At 50.0% G+C, this 15,792-nt stretch overlaps 5 protein-coding genes across 5 annotated transcripts; 3 read left to right on the forward strand and 2 right to left on the reverse strand.

The window, feature by feature from the left end:
- The first annotated feature begins 3,582 nt into the window (after window positions 1–3,582).
- FOBCDRAFT_29951 (uncharacterized protein) lies at window positions 3,583–5,727 on the forward strand. The gene has a single exon (XM_031179023.3). It carries the CDS (start codon window positions 3,636–3,638, stop codon window positions 5,577–5,579), a length of 1,944 nt encoding a protein of 647 aa, XP_031044910.2. The 5' UTR covers window positions 3,583–3,635; the 3' UTR covers window positions 5,580–5,727.
- A 147-nt stretch (window positions 5,728–5,874) lies between these two features.
- FOBCDRAFT_200238 (uncharacterized protein) lies at window positions 5,875–8,789 on the reverse strand (the record flags this gene model as incomplete). Its single annotated transcript, XM_031179022.2, has 5 exons — window positions 5,875–6,166; window positions 6,215–7,239; window positions 7,288–8,084; window positions 8,133–8,559; window positions 8,631–8,789. The coding sequence occupies 5 exons, from the start codon at window positions 8,787–8,789 to the stop codon at window positions 5,875–5,877; spliced, it is 2,700 nt and encodes an 899-aa protein (XP_031044909.1).
- An 811-nt stretch (window positions 8,790–9,600) lies between these two features.
- FOBCDRAFT_259730 (P-loop containing nucleoside triphosphate hydrolase protein) lies at window positions 9,601–10,839 on the forward strand. The gene is made up of 2 exons (XM_031179020.3): window positions 9,601–10,093; window positions 10,144–10,839. Exons 1-2 carry the CDS (start codon window positions 9,802–9,804, stop codon window positions 10,737–10,739), a joined length of 888 nt encoding a protein of 295 aa, XP_031044907.2. The 5' UTR covers window positions 9,601–9,801; the 3' UTR covers window positions 10,740–10,839.
- FOBCDRAFT_221010 (extracellular mutant protein 11-domain-containing protein) lies at window positions 10,840–12,936 on the reverse strand. Its single transcript, XM_031179019.3, has 2 exons — window positions 12,781–12,936; window positions 10,840–12,689 (listed from the first exon to the last, which is right to left on the reverse strand). Exon 2 carries the CDS (start codon window positions 12,500–12,502, stop codon window positions 11,078–11,080), a length of 1,425 nt encoding a protein of 474 aa, XP_031044906.2. The 5' UTR covers window positions 12,503–12,689; window positions 12,781–12,936; the 3' UTR covers window positions 10,840–11,077.
- Window positions 12,937–13,691: 755 nt separating this feature from the next.
- FOBCDRAFT_29966 (Cupredoxin) lies at window positions 13,692–15,792 on the forward strand. The gene is made up of 3 exons (XM_031179018.3): window positions 13,692–14,053; window positions 14,106–14,732; window positions 14,783–15,792. The coding sequence occupies exons 1-3, from the start codon at window positions 13,777–13,779 to the stop codon at window positions 15,592–15,594; spliced, it is 1,716 nt and encodes a 571-aa protein (XP_031044905.2). The 5' UTR covers window positions 13,692–13,776; the 3' UTR covers window positions 15,595–15,792.

A 15,792-nucleotide genomic window follows, 5' to 3' on the forward strand; every position in this document is an offset into this window, starting at 1 on the left:
CTTTGGCTGCTTATGAAATGCAAGGTAATCCACCTCAGCTGAAAGCCACAGCAAGCTGTCACAGATGACGGATCGTTGGTTCAGCCTGACTGCCGTGGATGCTGTGCTCTGTCCAAGATGAGGTGGCTGACCGCGCTGACTTGGGCAACCTCTGATGACGCCCAGCGGCACTTGATACTCCATAAGAATACTGTAATGCTCAGCAAGCAGACAGAGTCCTTGTCGCGTGGCCGACAACCAAATCAGGGAAATGGTGCAATGCGGGATCTACAGTAAATCGACCGCACAGGCGATTATCTGGAGCAATAAGGTGATCAACCTTTAATAAAACGCACAACTGCGGCGCTATAGGCATCGATGCTCGGGTTTCGGTGCCTGACTAGTCAAGAGAAACACTTCATACGTCAACAGTGCGTATCGTCCTTGATCGATCTCCCAGTCGAAGATAATGAATGACGAAACCACGCTCTGAAAACGCCGCTTCCCTGGAGATGAGAAACGCTGCCAAGTGCTTCATCAAGCAATCAAACCCGTCATGAGGGAAATAAAGACCTTTGCAACAACAAAGATCGTCAAGACCATCACACCCTCCAGTTAAACTCGTGAATAGTGCCTCGGAATCAAGGTCTCATGAGCACCTCCGGATGCACATGCAAGCGCCCAACCGTGAGGCACCGTGTGATGTGAAACACAAGCCAAAAGGCCGGGCCTTCATCTTGGGTACTGTATCCTCACGGGGGCAGTTCTCAGGCCGGCTCCTGAGCCTCTCTGGTGGTCCTGATCCAGCCTGTTGGTTGAACTGTACTTGCAAGCCAAAACATTTCAGCTCCGATATTCGTAATATCATTAGCTGCGGCAGTGCCCCATAGTAGATCTGGGAGCCAAAAATATACCCTCGGTTTATTGTCGCTTCAACAACATCATTCGTCCGAGACAGACGCCACGAGCGAACGGTTTTTTTTTTGTCTTCTCGGATCAGTGATCATCAGTCGATTGGCTTTGTCCACTAGCTGTTCAATGCAACACCAAGCATCCTATGTATGCGCGTACTAGCATTAATGCACTTCACTTCATAGCACATGCCAACTTTTTGGAGCCAATGCAAAGCTCACATCATCATGTCATGGGGAATCTGCTTTTTCCTCCACAGCAGTTTATGCACGACGGGCTTTATCCTGCACAAAGTCGCGTGCTTCCTCCTCCAGGGAGTGGAGCTGGCCGACTGTTGGCTTGTGCCGAGCCCATCGCCGAGAGACCCCTTTTTCTCACTCACTTCGCTTGTTTGAGCATAGCCAACAATGACGGGACAAGATCGTCGTCATCCCTGAAAACCCATGTCAGGGCTCGGACTTGGCGCTGCCGTTAGGACTCCGTGTACATACGTAGTCGTAGTCTCGCACAATCTCAACGCTGTGATACACGTACCGCTGAGACTATTTCGGGTGGAAGCTTTGATGTCCAAGAGGCTTGAGTCCCTGACAAGTGGTCTAGCGGGCTTGATGTAGGTAATACAGAACTAGCGGCTGACAAGGAGCGAGATCCTCAGCGAGAAATGGACCTGCAATGCCTGCATTTGCAAGGAACGACTGGCTGCGGATCTGACAAAGATCTATAGCCTTGTTGTCAGTTCAGTCTCATTTAGAGATATTTGGAAGATGTGGTGTTGCTCCTTGACTCCTCCAAAGTCAGTTGCCATTGCTTTCAGCATGTGATTGCTTAATTATATCAGAACACAAGGCCTAACGTCAGCCAAGCTATCAAATCAACGGACTTATTCTAAGCTCATTGCCGGACTCATTCAACCTTCTAAGCGCGAAATGATAGATTATTAGCCGCACAAGGTCTAAAAGCCCTGGCGGCGCGCTAACCTTTGATGTTGTCAACTTCGTCTCACCGCTTGCGAAGCCTCGGGCCGGTCATTGACTTCATGATGGGACTTTGGTCACAAACCCCCGTGCCTGCATCGAGCATGTCGTATGGTGCATACTGAAGATTGAAGAGGGGCCGTTGGGAGGGCTGCACTGCTGCAGATATGATGGATGACTGCGCAGATGGACGGTGCTTATTGTGCAGCAGAGTGACGTGAAACAGGCATTCTGCAATCTTAATTTTGAGTTGGCGGTTTCGAGATGATGATGATGGCCGCCCACGCTGCCGCCTGCATATCACTCAGTGATACTGTGGCAGCTTTTACGCAGCAATTAAACTGATTTGACGAGTCAGTTTCTGGGCTTGACACACGAGCTACCTTATCTGACCGCCCATTGCCATCATAATCTCGCGTAAGCTCCTTCTGAATCTGATAACGGAGGTGAACCTGATTCTTGTCGTCTTGATAGTTTCGAGATGAGTTAACATTGCGGGGTTGGTCGATCTGGTGTGGTGATCATCTCCATCGATGTTACCAACCAAAGCGTGGGGTGCGTCAACGGCGGATCACTTGGACGATTTGCGGACATAGCATATCCGTATTTCTCCTGCCTTTCTGAGCTGTCTAGTCTATGGGGGCACTTTACATGCGTGCCTGGTTTGTGTTCTCAAATAAGCTTGTAGACTCCTGTTCAACCAATACAGGAGATCGAGTTTTGGCTGGTCTGTCTACTCGCATATACTGTACTAGCATCGGCATGAATAAATTTCGGGCGTCTTTTATCTCTCCTTCTTTCGCCGTGACCGAGTTAAATTGTTCGATAACGTTAATAAAGAAGCTCTAATATAACTAGTGCATGGTTCGCGGGAGTCTGGGCGAGAGGGGAGCAGCAGCTTTCCTCAAGCACAACGCTTACTGAATATAAGGATTTGATATCCGAGATGGGGGAAATGACGAAGGCCTTGCTATACCTCTGGGACAGCATCTGATGTTGATAAGCAGCAGTTCTAAGGTATGAAGATACGAGACTGGTAGAAGCTTTCCAGTCGAAGTATAGGTAGTCAGTGATGAAGCATCGTAACTATCAACTTCATTCTTTCGATGTGGCTTCGTCGTCAAGTCACTGTTAAATTTATTTATATTCCTTGTGCAGAGTATGGCACAAACTGCCAAGTGTATCTGATGCAGGGCAAATAAATAATCATGCATGCTTGTTCTCGTTGATGACGCTGGGTTTTCTGATTATACTGCTAACAATTAAAGCGACCACTCCACACTTTCAGTATAAACAACTCAAGGACTGGTGTAAGCAATGAGTCAGAAACAACACTCTGATTCCTCTTGAACGAAGCAACATATTCACATCTAATGAAATTCAAGTCTTTGAAACCTGGAATAACTCCGCAGCCATAGTAAGGTCGATAAATGGCGGTTACTCATTCGAGCCTGTGTTGTTTCAGCAATCGTGCCACAAACTCTGTCGCAACTTACCGCCTTCAACTATGAAACTTAGCCACCTCTAGACAGTCACGATATGGAACAGCTGAATGGATGACATGTTGCATTTCAATAACTCTAACTATTCCCATTGATTTTTCTGGGTGAAAAATATCCAGCTCTGCACCCCAACCAACTACCGCAAGCCTCATTCCTCAGCTCAACGCCTCAAAACACCTTACCTAATCCTCCGTCAACCATTACCACCGCCATTTATCACTTCCATCAGCAAACCTCACGCGCACACGCACCAGAATGAGCAGCCACGATGGGTTTCCCCGGGCTGCTCACCTCCACCTCCACCTCCACCGATAGAACCAGAACACCCTCTGTCCGGTCCAAGTCGAGCGACTCCAACCTTGTTCAGCCCGAGTACATCTACGACGAAGCCCAACTACCATGTCCGCCACCCGAGAGACCTGACCTGCGCGAACTCAACAACAGCCTCGAGGCTCTGGCCGCTGTGTTTCCCGATATCCAGATCGAAGTGTTTCGCGAGCTGTTGTCGAATTTCGACGGCGAGTCAAGGCTCGCTCTTGTGGCCGATGCACTGCTCAAGAATAGAGTGACGTGGGTCAAGGGTCGGTGGAGAGTTCCGGACAAAGAGACCGCTCAACCGGATGCGATACCTAAAACAGAGGTGTTCAAGAGCAAGGAGTACAAAAGAGCCGTACAAAATCTGGCATGGCATGAGTTTAAAGGCTTGTCGCGGTCTACCATAAACGCCGTTCTTGCCGAGTCCAACTATTCCTACCTCGAAGCCCGCCAGACCCTCGTCACTTTATCCTCCAAATCATGGCGTTTCACAATATCATCGCTGTTTTTCAGAAGGAAGCCTGTCGCTACGGGCGAGGCAGAGAATCACCCGCTGGTATCGTGGCGCTCAACCGGTCAGGGCTCCATTACTCCCACTATTCGAGCCACAGGCAGCGCGGAACTGGACCGCGAACTGTATGATACTTTGGTGGCGCCGTTGAAAGAAAAAGACAGAAGAGACAGAGAGGATAGAGACAGGGGGCTTGCAGTCATACTCAACAACGAGGAGGCCGAAAAGGCAGATGCAACGCATGAGTGTGTCTGCTGCTTCATATCAGCAGCCTTTGAGGAGTTTACCCACTGCAACCGCGAGGGCCATCTCGTCTGCTACCGATGTGTACAGCACTCCATTAAAGAAGCAGTCTTTGGGCAAGGTTGGCAAAGTAGCATCAACCCCGAAACGGGAACGCTCAAGTGCCTCTCTTCAGACGGCGATGGATGCCCTGGACATATCCCGCCAGATCATATCCGCCGTGCCATGGAGGAAGAAAAGATGGGAGCAGAAATTCTGCACAGACTTGACTGTCGACTAGCAGAGCACAGCCTTCTAGCATCTAACCTCCCTCTAGTGCGGTGTCCCTTCTGTGACTATGCCGAGATAGACGACATATACACGCCAGCGCACGAATCTGCTCTTCGTATCAAGTCGGATAGCATCTACAACCTCTTTTTCCTCGTTCTCTGTATCGGCACCCTCCCGTTCGTCTTCCCGTTCGTCCTCATTTCCTCATTCATTTGCCTTCTTCTCAGCACACAGCAGTCCTTTGGCGACTACATATCAGTGGAGTGGTCCAAAGCCCTCAACCGTCACCGTCGTCGTCGTCGCGGTACCAAATTTACCTGCCAAAGCCCCAGCTGCGGCCGCATGTCGTGCCTCTCATGCCACAAGTCTTGGAAGGATATCCACGTATGCAACGAATCCTCCCTCGTCGCCCTACGCACACAGGTCGAGCAGGCCATGAGCATGGCTATAAAGCGCGTCTGTCCCCGCTGCAACACATCTTTCGTCAAGAATGCAGGTTGCAATAAACTCACGTGTCCCTGCGGCTACAAGATGTGCTATGTCTGTCGCGCTGACCTCACTGATGAAGGATATCGCCACTTTTGTGATCATTTTCGCCCAGAAGGTGATGCCACACCCTGCAAGGAGTGTGACAGGTGCAATCTCTGGGAATCTGAGGATACAGAACAGGTTTTGCAAGCCGCGCGCGAAGAGGCTGAGCGCAAGTGGAAAGACATGGAGAACCGAGAATTATCAGGCACTGAGCGGGCGTTCCTTGAAACGGGCGTAGCGGCGAATAGGATGGACGTAAGTGTTGAGCGTGTTCTCTTCAGCGGCCGAATTCCCGCTCTTTCGGAAGTGTTGGATCTGGTCGTAGAAACGCTTTTTGTCTAGGGATATGGTCATTTTTTCTCTTTCTCTTTTCGAGTAACGGCGTACAACAAGATGGTTCAATTAAGCCTCATTGTGACTTCAGGCGCAGGCTTAACGACTTCCACAAATATAAACATCAGGATGGGCACGGGGCGTCTTTTGGTTTAGAAATTTAAGAAATTGGTATTGAATTCGGCATATAAGATTGGACAAAACAGGACATGATAAGAATCACATCACTCAACTACAATACAAACTTTATGATAGTACATGCATATCCCATTGCAGAAACTCCGTTGATCGTGCTGAATTTTGTTTAGAGCTTGCTCTTGCCGTCGGTTCTGAGCTCAGCAGCCGCTCCGGCGATGGCAGGCTTGCCAGTTTCCTTAACCTTGGTCTGGAAGATGATCTTGTTGCCTTCTCGCCACATCTCTGTGACAAGGGTCTGGCCAGGAATGACAACACCAGCAAAACGGACCTTGATGTTCTTGAAGGCGCCGAAGCGCTCGTAGACGGCCTTTCCAGCGATGCCGAAGGAGCAGAGACCGTGGAGAATAGGGGCCTTGAAGCCACCGACCTTGGCAAAGGCAGGGTCGATATGGAGAGGGCTACTCATGTTAGTTATGATTCAAGCTGTGGATGGTAGTAGAACTTACTTGTAGTCACCGCTCAAGCGGTAGATGGCAGCCTGGTCATCGTGGGTAGGCGACTCAACGACAACATCAGGGGCACGAGCAGGGGGCTTGTTGGCAGCAGTGGAAGCACCGCGGTCAGCACCGCGCTTGGGACCGCCGAAACCACCGGCGCCACGGAGGAAGACGTTGGCCTCGTTGTAGAAGACGTCCTCGCCAGTGTTGGCGTCGACGGTAGTGGTGGAGGTTCGGGCGATAGAGGCATTACCCTTGTCGATGACCTCGAGGAGACGACCTCGGGTAACAAGGCGAGCATTGGTGGGGATGGGGAACTTGCGGATCTCGAGATATTGCTCACCGTGGAGAAGCATCATAGGAGAGAAGTTGGGCACAATGTTGTCAAACTCGAATGGCATCTCCGCGTTGAAAGGGGGGATGACACCAAAGGTGGGAAGGACCTGGAAGTCATCTGAGCCCTCGAAGACGTACTTGAGATCAGTGCGCTTGGCACCAACACCAAGGTTGTAGAGGATGACATCGCGCTCCTCGTACTTATACTCAGTAGGCTTGCCCTCCTTCTTGAGAGTCTCCTCGATAACCTTGAGGTAGTTGGTCTCGCCAGATGACTCCTTAGGCTTAGAGCGGTTCTCCAAGTTGGCCATGATCTTGCCGATCGAGTCCTGTGACTTGGAGGGGTGGTCGGCACGGCCGTCAAAGGTGACGATGTCCTTCCAGTTCTTGAGGACCTCCTCAGGGGTGAGGGTGACATCAACGGGGAAGCCATGTCCACCGGTTCGTTGCCATCGAGTCTGACCGCACCAGCCGCTGCCAACCTCGTACAAACCACCAGTAGGGGTGGGGCACTTGTCGCTGCAGAGAGCGAGGACAAGGGGAGCAATGTAGTCAGGCTTGAAAGCCTGGACCATCTCCTCGGGCATGATGGTGGCAGTCATAGCAGTACCGGCATTGGGGGCGATAGTGTTAACGTAGATGCCGTACTTCTGACCTTCAAGAGCAAGAGCTCGAGAGAAACCGAGGATACCACATTTCTATAGCCGTTAGCAATTATCATCATGGGCGGCATATTGAGAACTTACAGCAGCAGCGTAGTTGGCCTGACCAAAGTTGCCATAGATACCACTGGTTGAAGTAGTGTTCAGGACACGTCCGTACTTCTGCTTGAGGAAGTAAGGCCAAGCAGCCTTGGTGACCTTATAGGTACCTCGGAGATGCACGTTCAGGACAGGGTCCCAGAGCTCGTCGTTCATGTTGGAGAAAGCCTTGTCGCGGAGGATGCCGGCATTGTTGATGACGATATCAATACGGCCAAATGCGTCAATGGCAGCCTTGACAACCTTCTCACCATCCTCAGCTGAGGCCTTGACACCAACGGCCTTGCCACCGAGCTTCTTGATCTCAGCAACCACAGGCTCGGGATCAGCAAGATCGTTGACCACAACTGAAGCACCGTGCTTGGCAAAGGCCAGAGCGTAGACACGACCAATACCAGCACCACCGCCAGTGACGAGAGCGACACGGCCAGTGAAGTCGAGCTTCTCGCCCTGCTCTGAAGGTCCCATCTTCATAGACTCCTCGAGCAATGTGAGGAAATCGTTGGGTCCCGTAGGGTACTGAGGGTTGGAGTAGTCAACAACCTTGTTCCAGTTCTTAATAATGGCACCTGGGGTATATGAGTCGTCAGCCTTGAGGAGGAGACCGCTGGATCGCTCCCATCGGAGCTTGGCCACGTGGCCGCCGCCAACCTCAAAGATACCACCAGTCTCCTCTGTGTTGTTCTTGTGGACCAAAACGGCAACGAGAGGCACAACCCATTCAGGCTTAAGGTTGGCGAGCACATCAGGAGGCATGATGGTCTCGGTCATTCGGCTAGCAGCTATTTTGGATTAGTGTATGAAGCTCATGAGGCGCGATTGTAACATACCAACAGGGGCAATGACATTGGCGAGGATGCCATACTTGATACCCTCCTTGGCGAGAGTCTCTGTGAAGCCGACCATGGCGAGCTTGGCTGCGGAATAGTTGGTCTGGCCGAAGTTGCCAAAGAGGCCAGCAGCCGAGGCGGTGTTGATAACACGGCCGTATTTTTGCTTGCGGAAATGAGGCCAAGCAGCGCGGGCGCACTTGTATGAGCCCTTGATGTGTACCTTGTAGATCAGATCCCAATCCTCATCCTTCATGTTCTTGAAGCTAATATCGCGTAGGATACCAGCGTTGTTGATGAGGATATCGATTCGGCCGAAGGCGCTGATGGCGGTCTCGATGATGCGCTCGCCGTTCTCTACTGAATCGTAGTTGGCAACAGCCTTGCCGCCAGCGGCCTTGATCTCGTTGACGACAACATCGGCGGCCTGTTGCGATTGGGGTTAGCTTTATGCGCTTTGCGCCTGGGGAAGCTGTTTGCTCTTGCTGGTCAACGAACCTTTGATGAGTTGCCCTCACCCTTGGAAGTAACACCAAGATCGTTAACGACGACGCTGGCGCCACGGGAGCCGAAGAAAGTAGCATATGCCTTTCCGAGGCCACCGCCAGCACCGGTGACGACAACAACTTGGCCGTCATATCTCAACTGGTCCGCCATGGTGTGTGTGTGTGTGTGTGTGTGTGGTGTGTTATTCGAATATGTAAGGGGGTATAATATGACACGCTCAAGATGATGGAAAAAAGACAGAGGGTGAGAGGGTGAGGATGAGGTTGAGGATGAAGAATTGTAAAGCGAATTAATCGGGGAGCGCAACGAGCAGCTCTTAACAAGCTTGGGCCGGCTTGCAACTCAAACCGTCTCGGGGATACCAAGGAACCTTGTGAAGGGGAAGCCTCGGCTTCTATGGGGTACCGAGGGGACTGGTTGCGGGGAATACGCTAGGCCGAGTCTGGCAAGGGACTGGCTTCACATGTAAAGCTGAGATACGGCAGATGAGGTCATGCGGAGGAAATACCCTATAGTAGTCAATGTCACATGCCTTTACTGAATCAGTGTAAGAGAATAGTATATTAATATCTGGGGTAGTACCTAAACGTCTTGTCAGATTGTATTGTAGAGTGACGTCTCGAGTCTTACATGTGGATTACTCGGGAGTAGTTAGATGTGATAATAGCAGTTTATTCACTTAGAGCGACACACAATGTCTGGTTTCCCTCCTTCTTCATTATTCAGAAATAGGAAGCTCACGAAGATTACTCAAATTTGACTTGAATCATACTTTGCCGTTAATTGTCTTGTTGCGCTTTCCCTTCAGTGGCATCCTCTTATAATTCTGTTGCCGACCTCCAATCCCGGCTCCGGCTACGGACATATCCCCACAAATTCCCTCTATTCCCTCCCCGCAAAATCAACCAAGCCCAGACCGGGCCACAAGCCTGATGCTGATTTGATCAAACCGAAAAGGTCAGTCATTGTGTTGTGTGTGCCTCTAGTGTCTCGTGTCTCCTCGGGCTTGAATTGCCCGACGAAAAAAAGAAAGCAATTGACTGACAGTGACACCCGACACTCAATCATCCTATGGCTGCGCTATCAATACCCATACCGTACTATCGTTCTCACTCCCATGCCCTGTACATGCGCAGTAGCTTATCCATATCTTGATTAAATCATGGCTCCCCACTTCATCGACGACAAAACTGAGATTTGCCTCCCCTTCATTCTCTCTCAGCTCAAACTCCACCGCGAAGAGTCTCCCGACCGCCCCTTCCTCATCGGCCTCAACGGTATTCAGGGCGCCGGCAAGTCTACCCTTGTCAAGGCACTGAGCAAGGCTCTTGAGAGCCAGCATGTGCCCACCCTTGTCTGTAGCATAGATGAGTTCTATCTCACTCGCCAGGATCAGGTTGCCCTCGCTGAAGCCCACCCTGACAATGCCCTTGTTCAGCATCGTGGGGAGCCTGGTGAGTAGTATCGCACTGTTTAATAACTAAGCGAGTTCTAATAAGCACAGGAACTCACGACTTGCCTCTCCTCAAAGCCTTCTTTGAGGCATTACTAAGAGGAGAGCCTACGAAGCTGCCAAAATACGACAAGGCCATCAAGGGTGGTAAAGGTGACCGCCTTCCAGAGTCCGAATGGCTTCCTGTGAATCAGCCAGGCCAGGAAAAGATCCAGGCTATCATTCTCGAGGGATGGTGTGTAGGCTTCCGTCCTCTGACCCGTGAGGATGTTGAGGCGAGACTTAACATGCCCAACCGAACTCTCAAACAACACAAACTCGAGGATCTTCTATTCGTGAATGAGAAGCTCTCCGAGTATGACTCCGTCACAGATTCCTTCGACGCCTTCATTCAAATCGACGCAGAAGATCTTGGCTACGTCTACGGTTGGCGATTAGAGCAAGAAGATCACTTACGTGAAGAAAGGGGTGACCCAGAAGCGGGGATGACCTCCGTGGAAGTGGTCAAATTCGTTGACGGTTACTATCCTGCTTATGAGCTCTATACTGATAGGATGAGAAAAGGAGTTCTCGCCAACCGACCGGGCCGACAATTGAGGATGGTGGTAGGCCGCGACAGAAAAGTAAAACATGTCCGACGAGTATAAAAAGGGGGCACACGGCAACTCATCTCACCACTCACAACCGAACAAACCAAACACAACAAAACTTCACGACAGACTAATGAACCATTCACGGCCCTGAACCGTTTTCAGCGAATTATATATTACTTCATCAAAGATGTGACCATCGTAGCGAATCTATAAACAACTCCCTTGTAAGTGAGCTCATTTCTGCTCTAGGTGCCTCGCAAACCTCACAGATATCTCACGCTCTGATATCGAGTAAATCAGACTCAACTCCAGCATAATGCAATCATATCGGTCGTAAACTCATTTCCCGAAAAATGAAAAACCAACGACTCTGTCCATACGCCACGCATAATCTAGGCAGTTTTATCCTCCACCACTCGCTGGCCGTCCTGCTTCATCTTAGAGAGCTTTCGGTCAATGGCCTGTGTCTTGAGACGGACAGCTTCTTCACGATTGGCTGCTTCTTGCTCGAACTCCTGAATGATTTTGCGCTTCTGTCTTCTCGAATCCAGCAGCTTTTGCATGAGTGCGCTGAACTCATGGACAAACCATTCTCCCGAGGTTTCCCAATTTTCCATCGACATATTGGAAAACAGGTCATGCTGTTCCTTTTCACCCAGATGACGAAAATGCTCAAGTTTGTCTTCCAAATTGTCAGCATTGACTCCAGTGCCCTTCTGCCCATCTTTAGAAGGATCAAAGTCGAAAGGCTGCTGTCGAAGGGAGGCAAATGTCATAGAGTCAAGAGCCACATCGTCGTACTCAGGGCTTGGACGACGTCGCTTTCTGTCGAGGCGACTAGTGTTGGACATGAAGTTTGTCGTAGCTGGCATTGAGCTCTCCAAGAGAGTTCTTTGAACTACGGGCTTGGCAGGCTTGGGCCTGGGCGTTGTATGTTCTTCTTCCTGAGATGCAGACTCAGCATCTTCATCATCCAAATGGTGGACAGTCGGCTGCCGAGAGCTCTCATTTTTGTAGTGCGTTTGCCATTGCGTTTGCCGTTGCGTTTCAGGGCGCCTGGGTGATATATTCCTTGCTTGGTTCGTGTCGTAGGCCTCTGATCGGCCGGAATGTGACTTTCGAATCCTCACTTCACGCATGGGGATTTTGGATTCCTGTCGTGCCGGGGAGTCCGGTCGAGTTCGACCATGTCCGTGGTGGCCGTTGAGCTTTCCATGCCTCACATTTACATCATCCTGGAAACCATCGCCCATATGATCAGCATTGTGTTGCTGTGACCTACTGACCACGTTCATACGAAGATCATCACCAACAGTGAACAAGTCACTTGTCGGCGGAGGTCGATGAAATCGATTGCGGTCAGGGAGGCGGTGTGACGGAATGGTCTTCTTAAGATCGCGAGTCAACTCCGGCCCAAGCTTAACGGGATCGGATGGCTCGTTGTGTGGAGTCGTAAGACCAGACTCCATGAAATTTTCGTCAAGTTGCGAACCAGAGAAGATGTCGACCCGGCGATCACTTGAGTCTGCTTTAATCCGGCCATCTGGAGAAGATATTGTCGAGCGCACTGGTGAATGATGCGGTGGTGGTTGACTGAAAGGATAGTTTTGTTTTGGGGGCGCGGTGTTTCTACCACCGAGCCCCGTGATCTCCCGAGGATAGCTAGTAGGACGAGGTATAGGGGCTGTGGGAACATTTTGTGGTGGTTCTGACTTCGTGGGCTTAACATCCACCCCAGATTGAGCTTCGTTCGTTCGCGGGCCACCATTGGCGAAAGCCAGAAGCCGACCGCCTTTGTCCTTCAGACTGGGGGGCATCGTGATGTTGCTTCGTTCGAATAGAAGATATCCCGAAAGGCCTGGAGCGTTGTCGGCGCGCGCCGGTAACTGAAAGTCTTCAAGGTTTCGTGTGGTTATAGACTTGTGTACGTCGAATTTATTGGCGCTGGCGATGGACTGTGCCCTTTGATTAAAACAAGTGAATTGAATGCGGATGAAAGCAAATCTGAAGTTCTTGCATCAGGCTGGAATCCCCAATAACTAAAAGGGTATCGTTCGTCGCAGGTTGTGAGGTGTGAGTTGTGAGTTGCACGAACCTGAGTGTTGTGTTAAAGATAAGGAAAGCATATCAAATTGGGAGTCGCGGTTTCAGTTCATACACGCCCAAAGGAACGACGGGCAGGGGCGCGCCCAGAGAAAGCGCAAAGCGCCTAGACAGTCGCGACGTCAGGTGACGTTGGCGGGGAAGCTTCCAGTGGAGATCAACTTCCTGGTCACCTTATCCTTGCATCTAAGATCCATAACTTCACTTACATGAATGAGCCTCACCTTGACGCTCAACGACCTCGCGCTAACCACATGTCAAGACAATCGGTTCTCTATGTCAGATGAACCCTTGAGGTCATTGTGTGATGGTTTTGACATGATCTCTTTCCGCTCTGACAAAAAAAAGTCGAGCTCGGAATACGGCGAGCCCAGAGACATTCAGGACGAGATTGTCATATGGAAAGGGACAAATCATACGTCTTCGATGCTTGAACACTTCAAAACTTTACATAGATGTAATTCTGTTGAAGTTGAAGCCAGTAACGGCACTCCCATGAGCTCATGTTGACAGCTCGGCATTTCCGGCCTGATGCGATCTATGCCTATCAAATGCCCCGAGGCTCCTCTTCGTTAAGCCCCTCCTGACACGGATGACGAAGTACATCATAATCGGAGTTTTAGGAAACCAGTTACTTGCTAGTTCTTGTGTATTGAATCACGTGAATCTCAGGAGACAACTCGTAAGAATCGTCCATTCGCCGACGCCATCGACATATTCGGTCCTTCCGATGAAGTGCGATTCGACGCCATGGCTTCTCAACATAGGACTTCCCACGAGGTCTAAAGTAATTCCGTACTTCATATGACTAGAATCTATCTCGCTGATCCCGGTTGCGGCGTATGGTGATCAGACAAGACTTTGTTCTTCATGGCGGGAGTCCCGTTCTCGTGAGTTGAAGTACTTGTTTAAAAGAAGGGGTTTATCGTGGCATTATAGCGATAACTCACGCTTGAAGCCAATAAAAAGACTTTACTCATCCTTTGCAATGTCCAGACTGTATTCCGTTCTTTTCATCGCTTTGGCTTCGCCCTTAACCGCCTTGCCGGAGCCCATCAGTTCCAAGTTTCAGAAACAAGGACCATGTTCTGGGAACACACCTACTACTCGAGATCAATGGTGTGGATTTGATATCCACAGTGATTACTATTCGGTTGTTCCTGATACTGGTGTGACGAGAGAATACTGGCTTGAAATCAGCGAGATAACCTTTGCTCCGGATGGAGTTCCCAGATTCGCCCAAGCTATCAACGGAACGATACCAGGTATGAGAACCCAGGCTTGGATTATATGTCAAATTGGAGCTAAATTTTCAAGGGCCAACTATATTTGCCGACTGGGGTGATAATGTTGTCGTTCACATGACAAGTAATCTGAAGACTTCATCCAACGGTTCATCCTTTCACTTCCATGGCACTCATCAAAATTACACGAACCCACACGATGGAGTTGTTGCTATTACCCAGTGCCCTGTTGCACCAGGATCCTCAGTAACATACAGATGGCGTGCGACCCAGTATGGTACCTCGTGGTATCATTCTCATTTTGGGCTCCAGACTTATGATGGTGTTTATGGTGGTTTGATCATCCGTGGTCCCGCAAGCGCTAACTATGAGGAGGATGTTGGGACTATCATGCTCAGTGACTGGTCGCACAAGACCGTCAATCAACTTTTACATGATGTCCAGCGAGAGGGTCCTGCACTGATGGATAATGTTCTAATCAATGGCACTAATGTTTATGGAAATGACACCGATAAGAACCAGACGGGAGAGAGATTCAGATTGGACTTTGAAGAGGGCAAAACATATCGCCTACGTCTCATCAACACTGGCATTGATACGCTATATAAGTTTTCCATCGATCATCATACTCTCAAAGTTATTGCGGTAGACTTTGTATCAGTTGAGCCCTATGAAACCGACCACATCAGCCTCGCAATTGGTACTGTTCTCACCACTCCTCATCCAGTACTTTCTTCTAACATTCTCCAGGTGAACGCATGGATATTCTTGTCACAGCAAACCAAGCTTCAAGGGCATCGTCATTTTGGCTACGCGCTATCCCTCAACTTGACTGCACCAGAAACGTCAACCCTCAAAATGCGCTCGGTATTGTATCTTATGCATCGAACAGCACTACGCCAACGACAAAAGGACGCAAGCACGAGGATCATTGCCAAGACGAGCCTTACGAGAGCATTGTACCTGTCGTTCCTCGCAATGTTGGACCTCCCGAAATGGAAGTTATACAGCACGCCAACCGCTCTTGGAACTCAGACGGCATCATCAAATGGGCGCTCAACAGCACCACCATGATCGCAGAATGGGGCGAACCCTCCCTCCTTAAGCTCAATAACAGCGCCTCATTCACCAAGTCTAATGCTGTCATTCGCGTTCCCAAAAGGGATGTCTGGGTTTACCTTGCTATCGAGACAGAACAGGATATCTCTCATCCTATCCACCTTCACGGATTCGATTTTCAGATTCTCGCTCAAGGCTCTGGTCCATACAATCCAAGTGTCACCCTCAACACAGAAAACCCGCCACGCCGTGACACTGCTCTTCTGCCTGCCAAAGGACACCTTGTAATCGCATTTCTCACTGACAATCCAGGTGTGTGGCTCATGCACTGCCATATAGGTTGGCACGCTGCTGAAGGCTTCTCGCTACAATTTATTGTTCGAGAAGACGAAATCCCAAGCCTCGTGTCGGACCATGAATACAAGGATATCGAAGAAGGTTGCAGAGCATGGAATGACTTCTCACACAAGATGAAGATGGAGCAGGACGACTCGGGTATCTGATCAATTATTATGATATTGTCACGGTTACATAATGTAATCGAATTCATAGACCCCTATAGACCATATACGAATTGCTCATGTTGCAAGGCGTCGCTCCGTCACTCATATTCAGTGTTTCCATGTTACACCTTCGATCTCGGGCAACCTTTGCCTATATGGACACTGAATTAGGCATTAACCTGTCTTGAAATGATGCCC

This window comes from Fusarium oxysporum, chromosome IV (assembly GCF_013085055.1).
Source record: "Fusarium oxysporum Fo47 chromosome IV, complete sequence".
Lineage (NCBI taxonomy): Eukaryota > Fungi > Ascomycota > Sordariomycetes > Hypocreales > Nectriaceae > Fusarium > Fusarium oxysporum.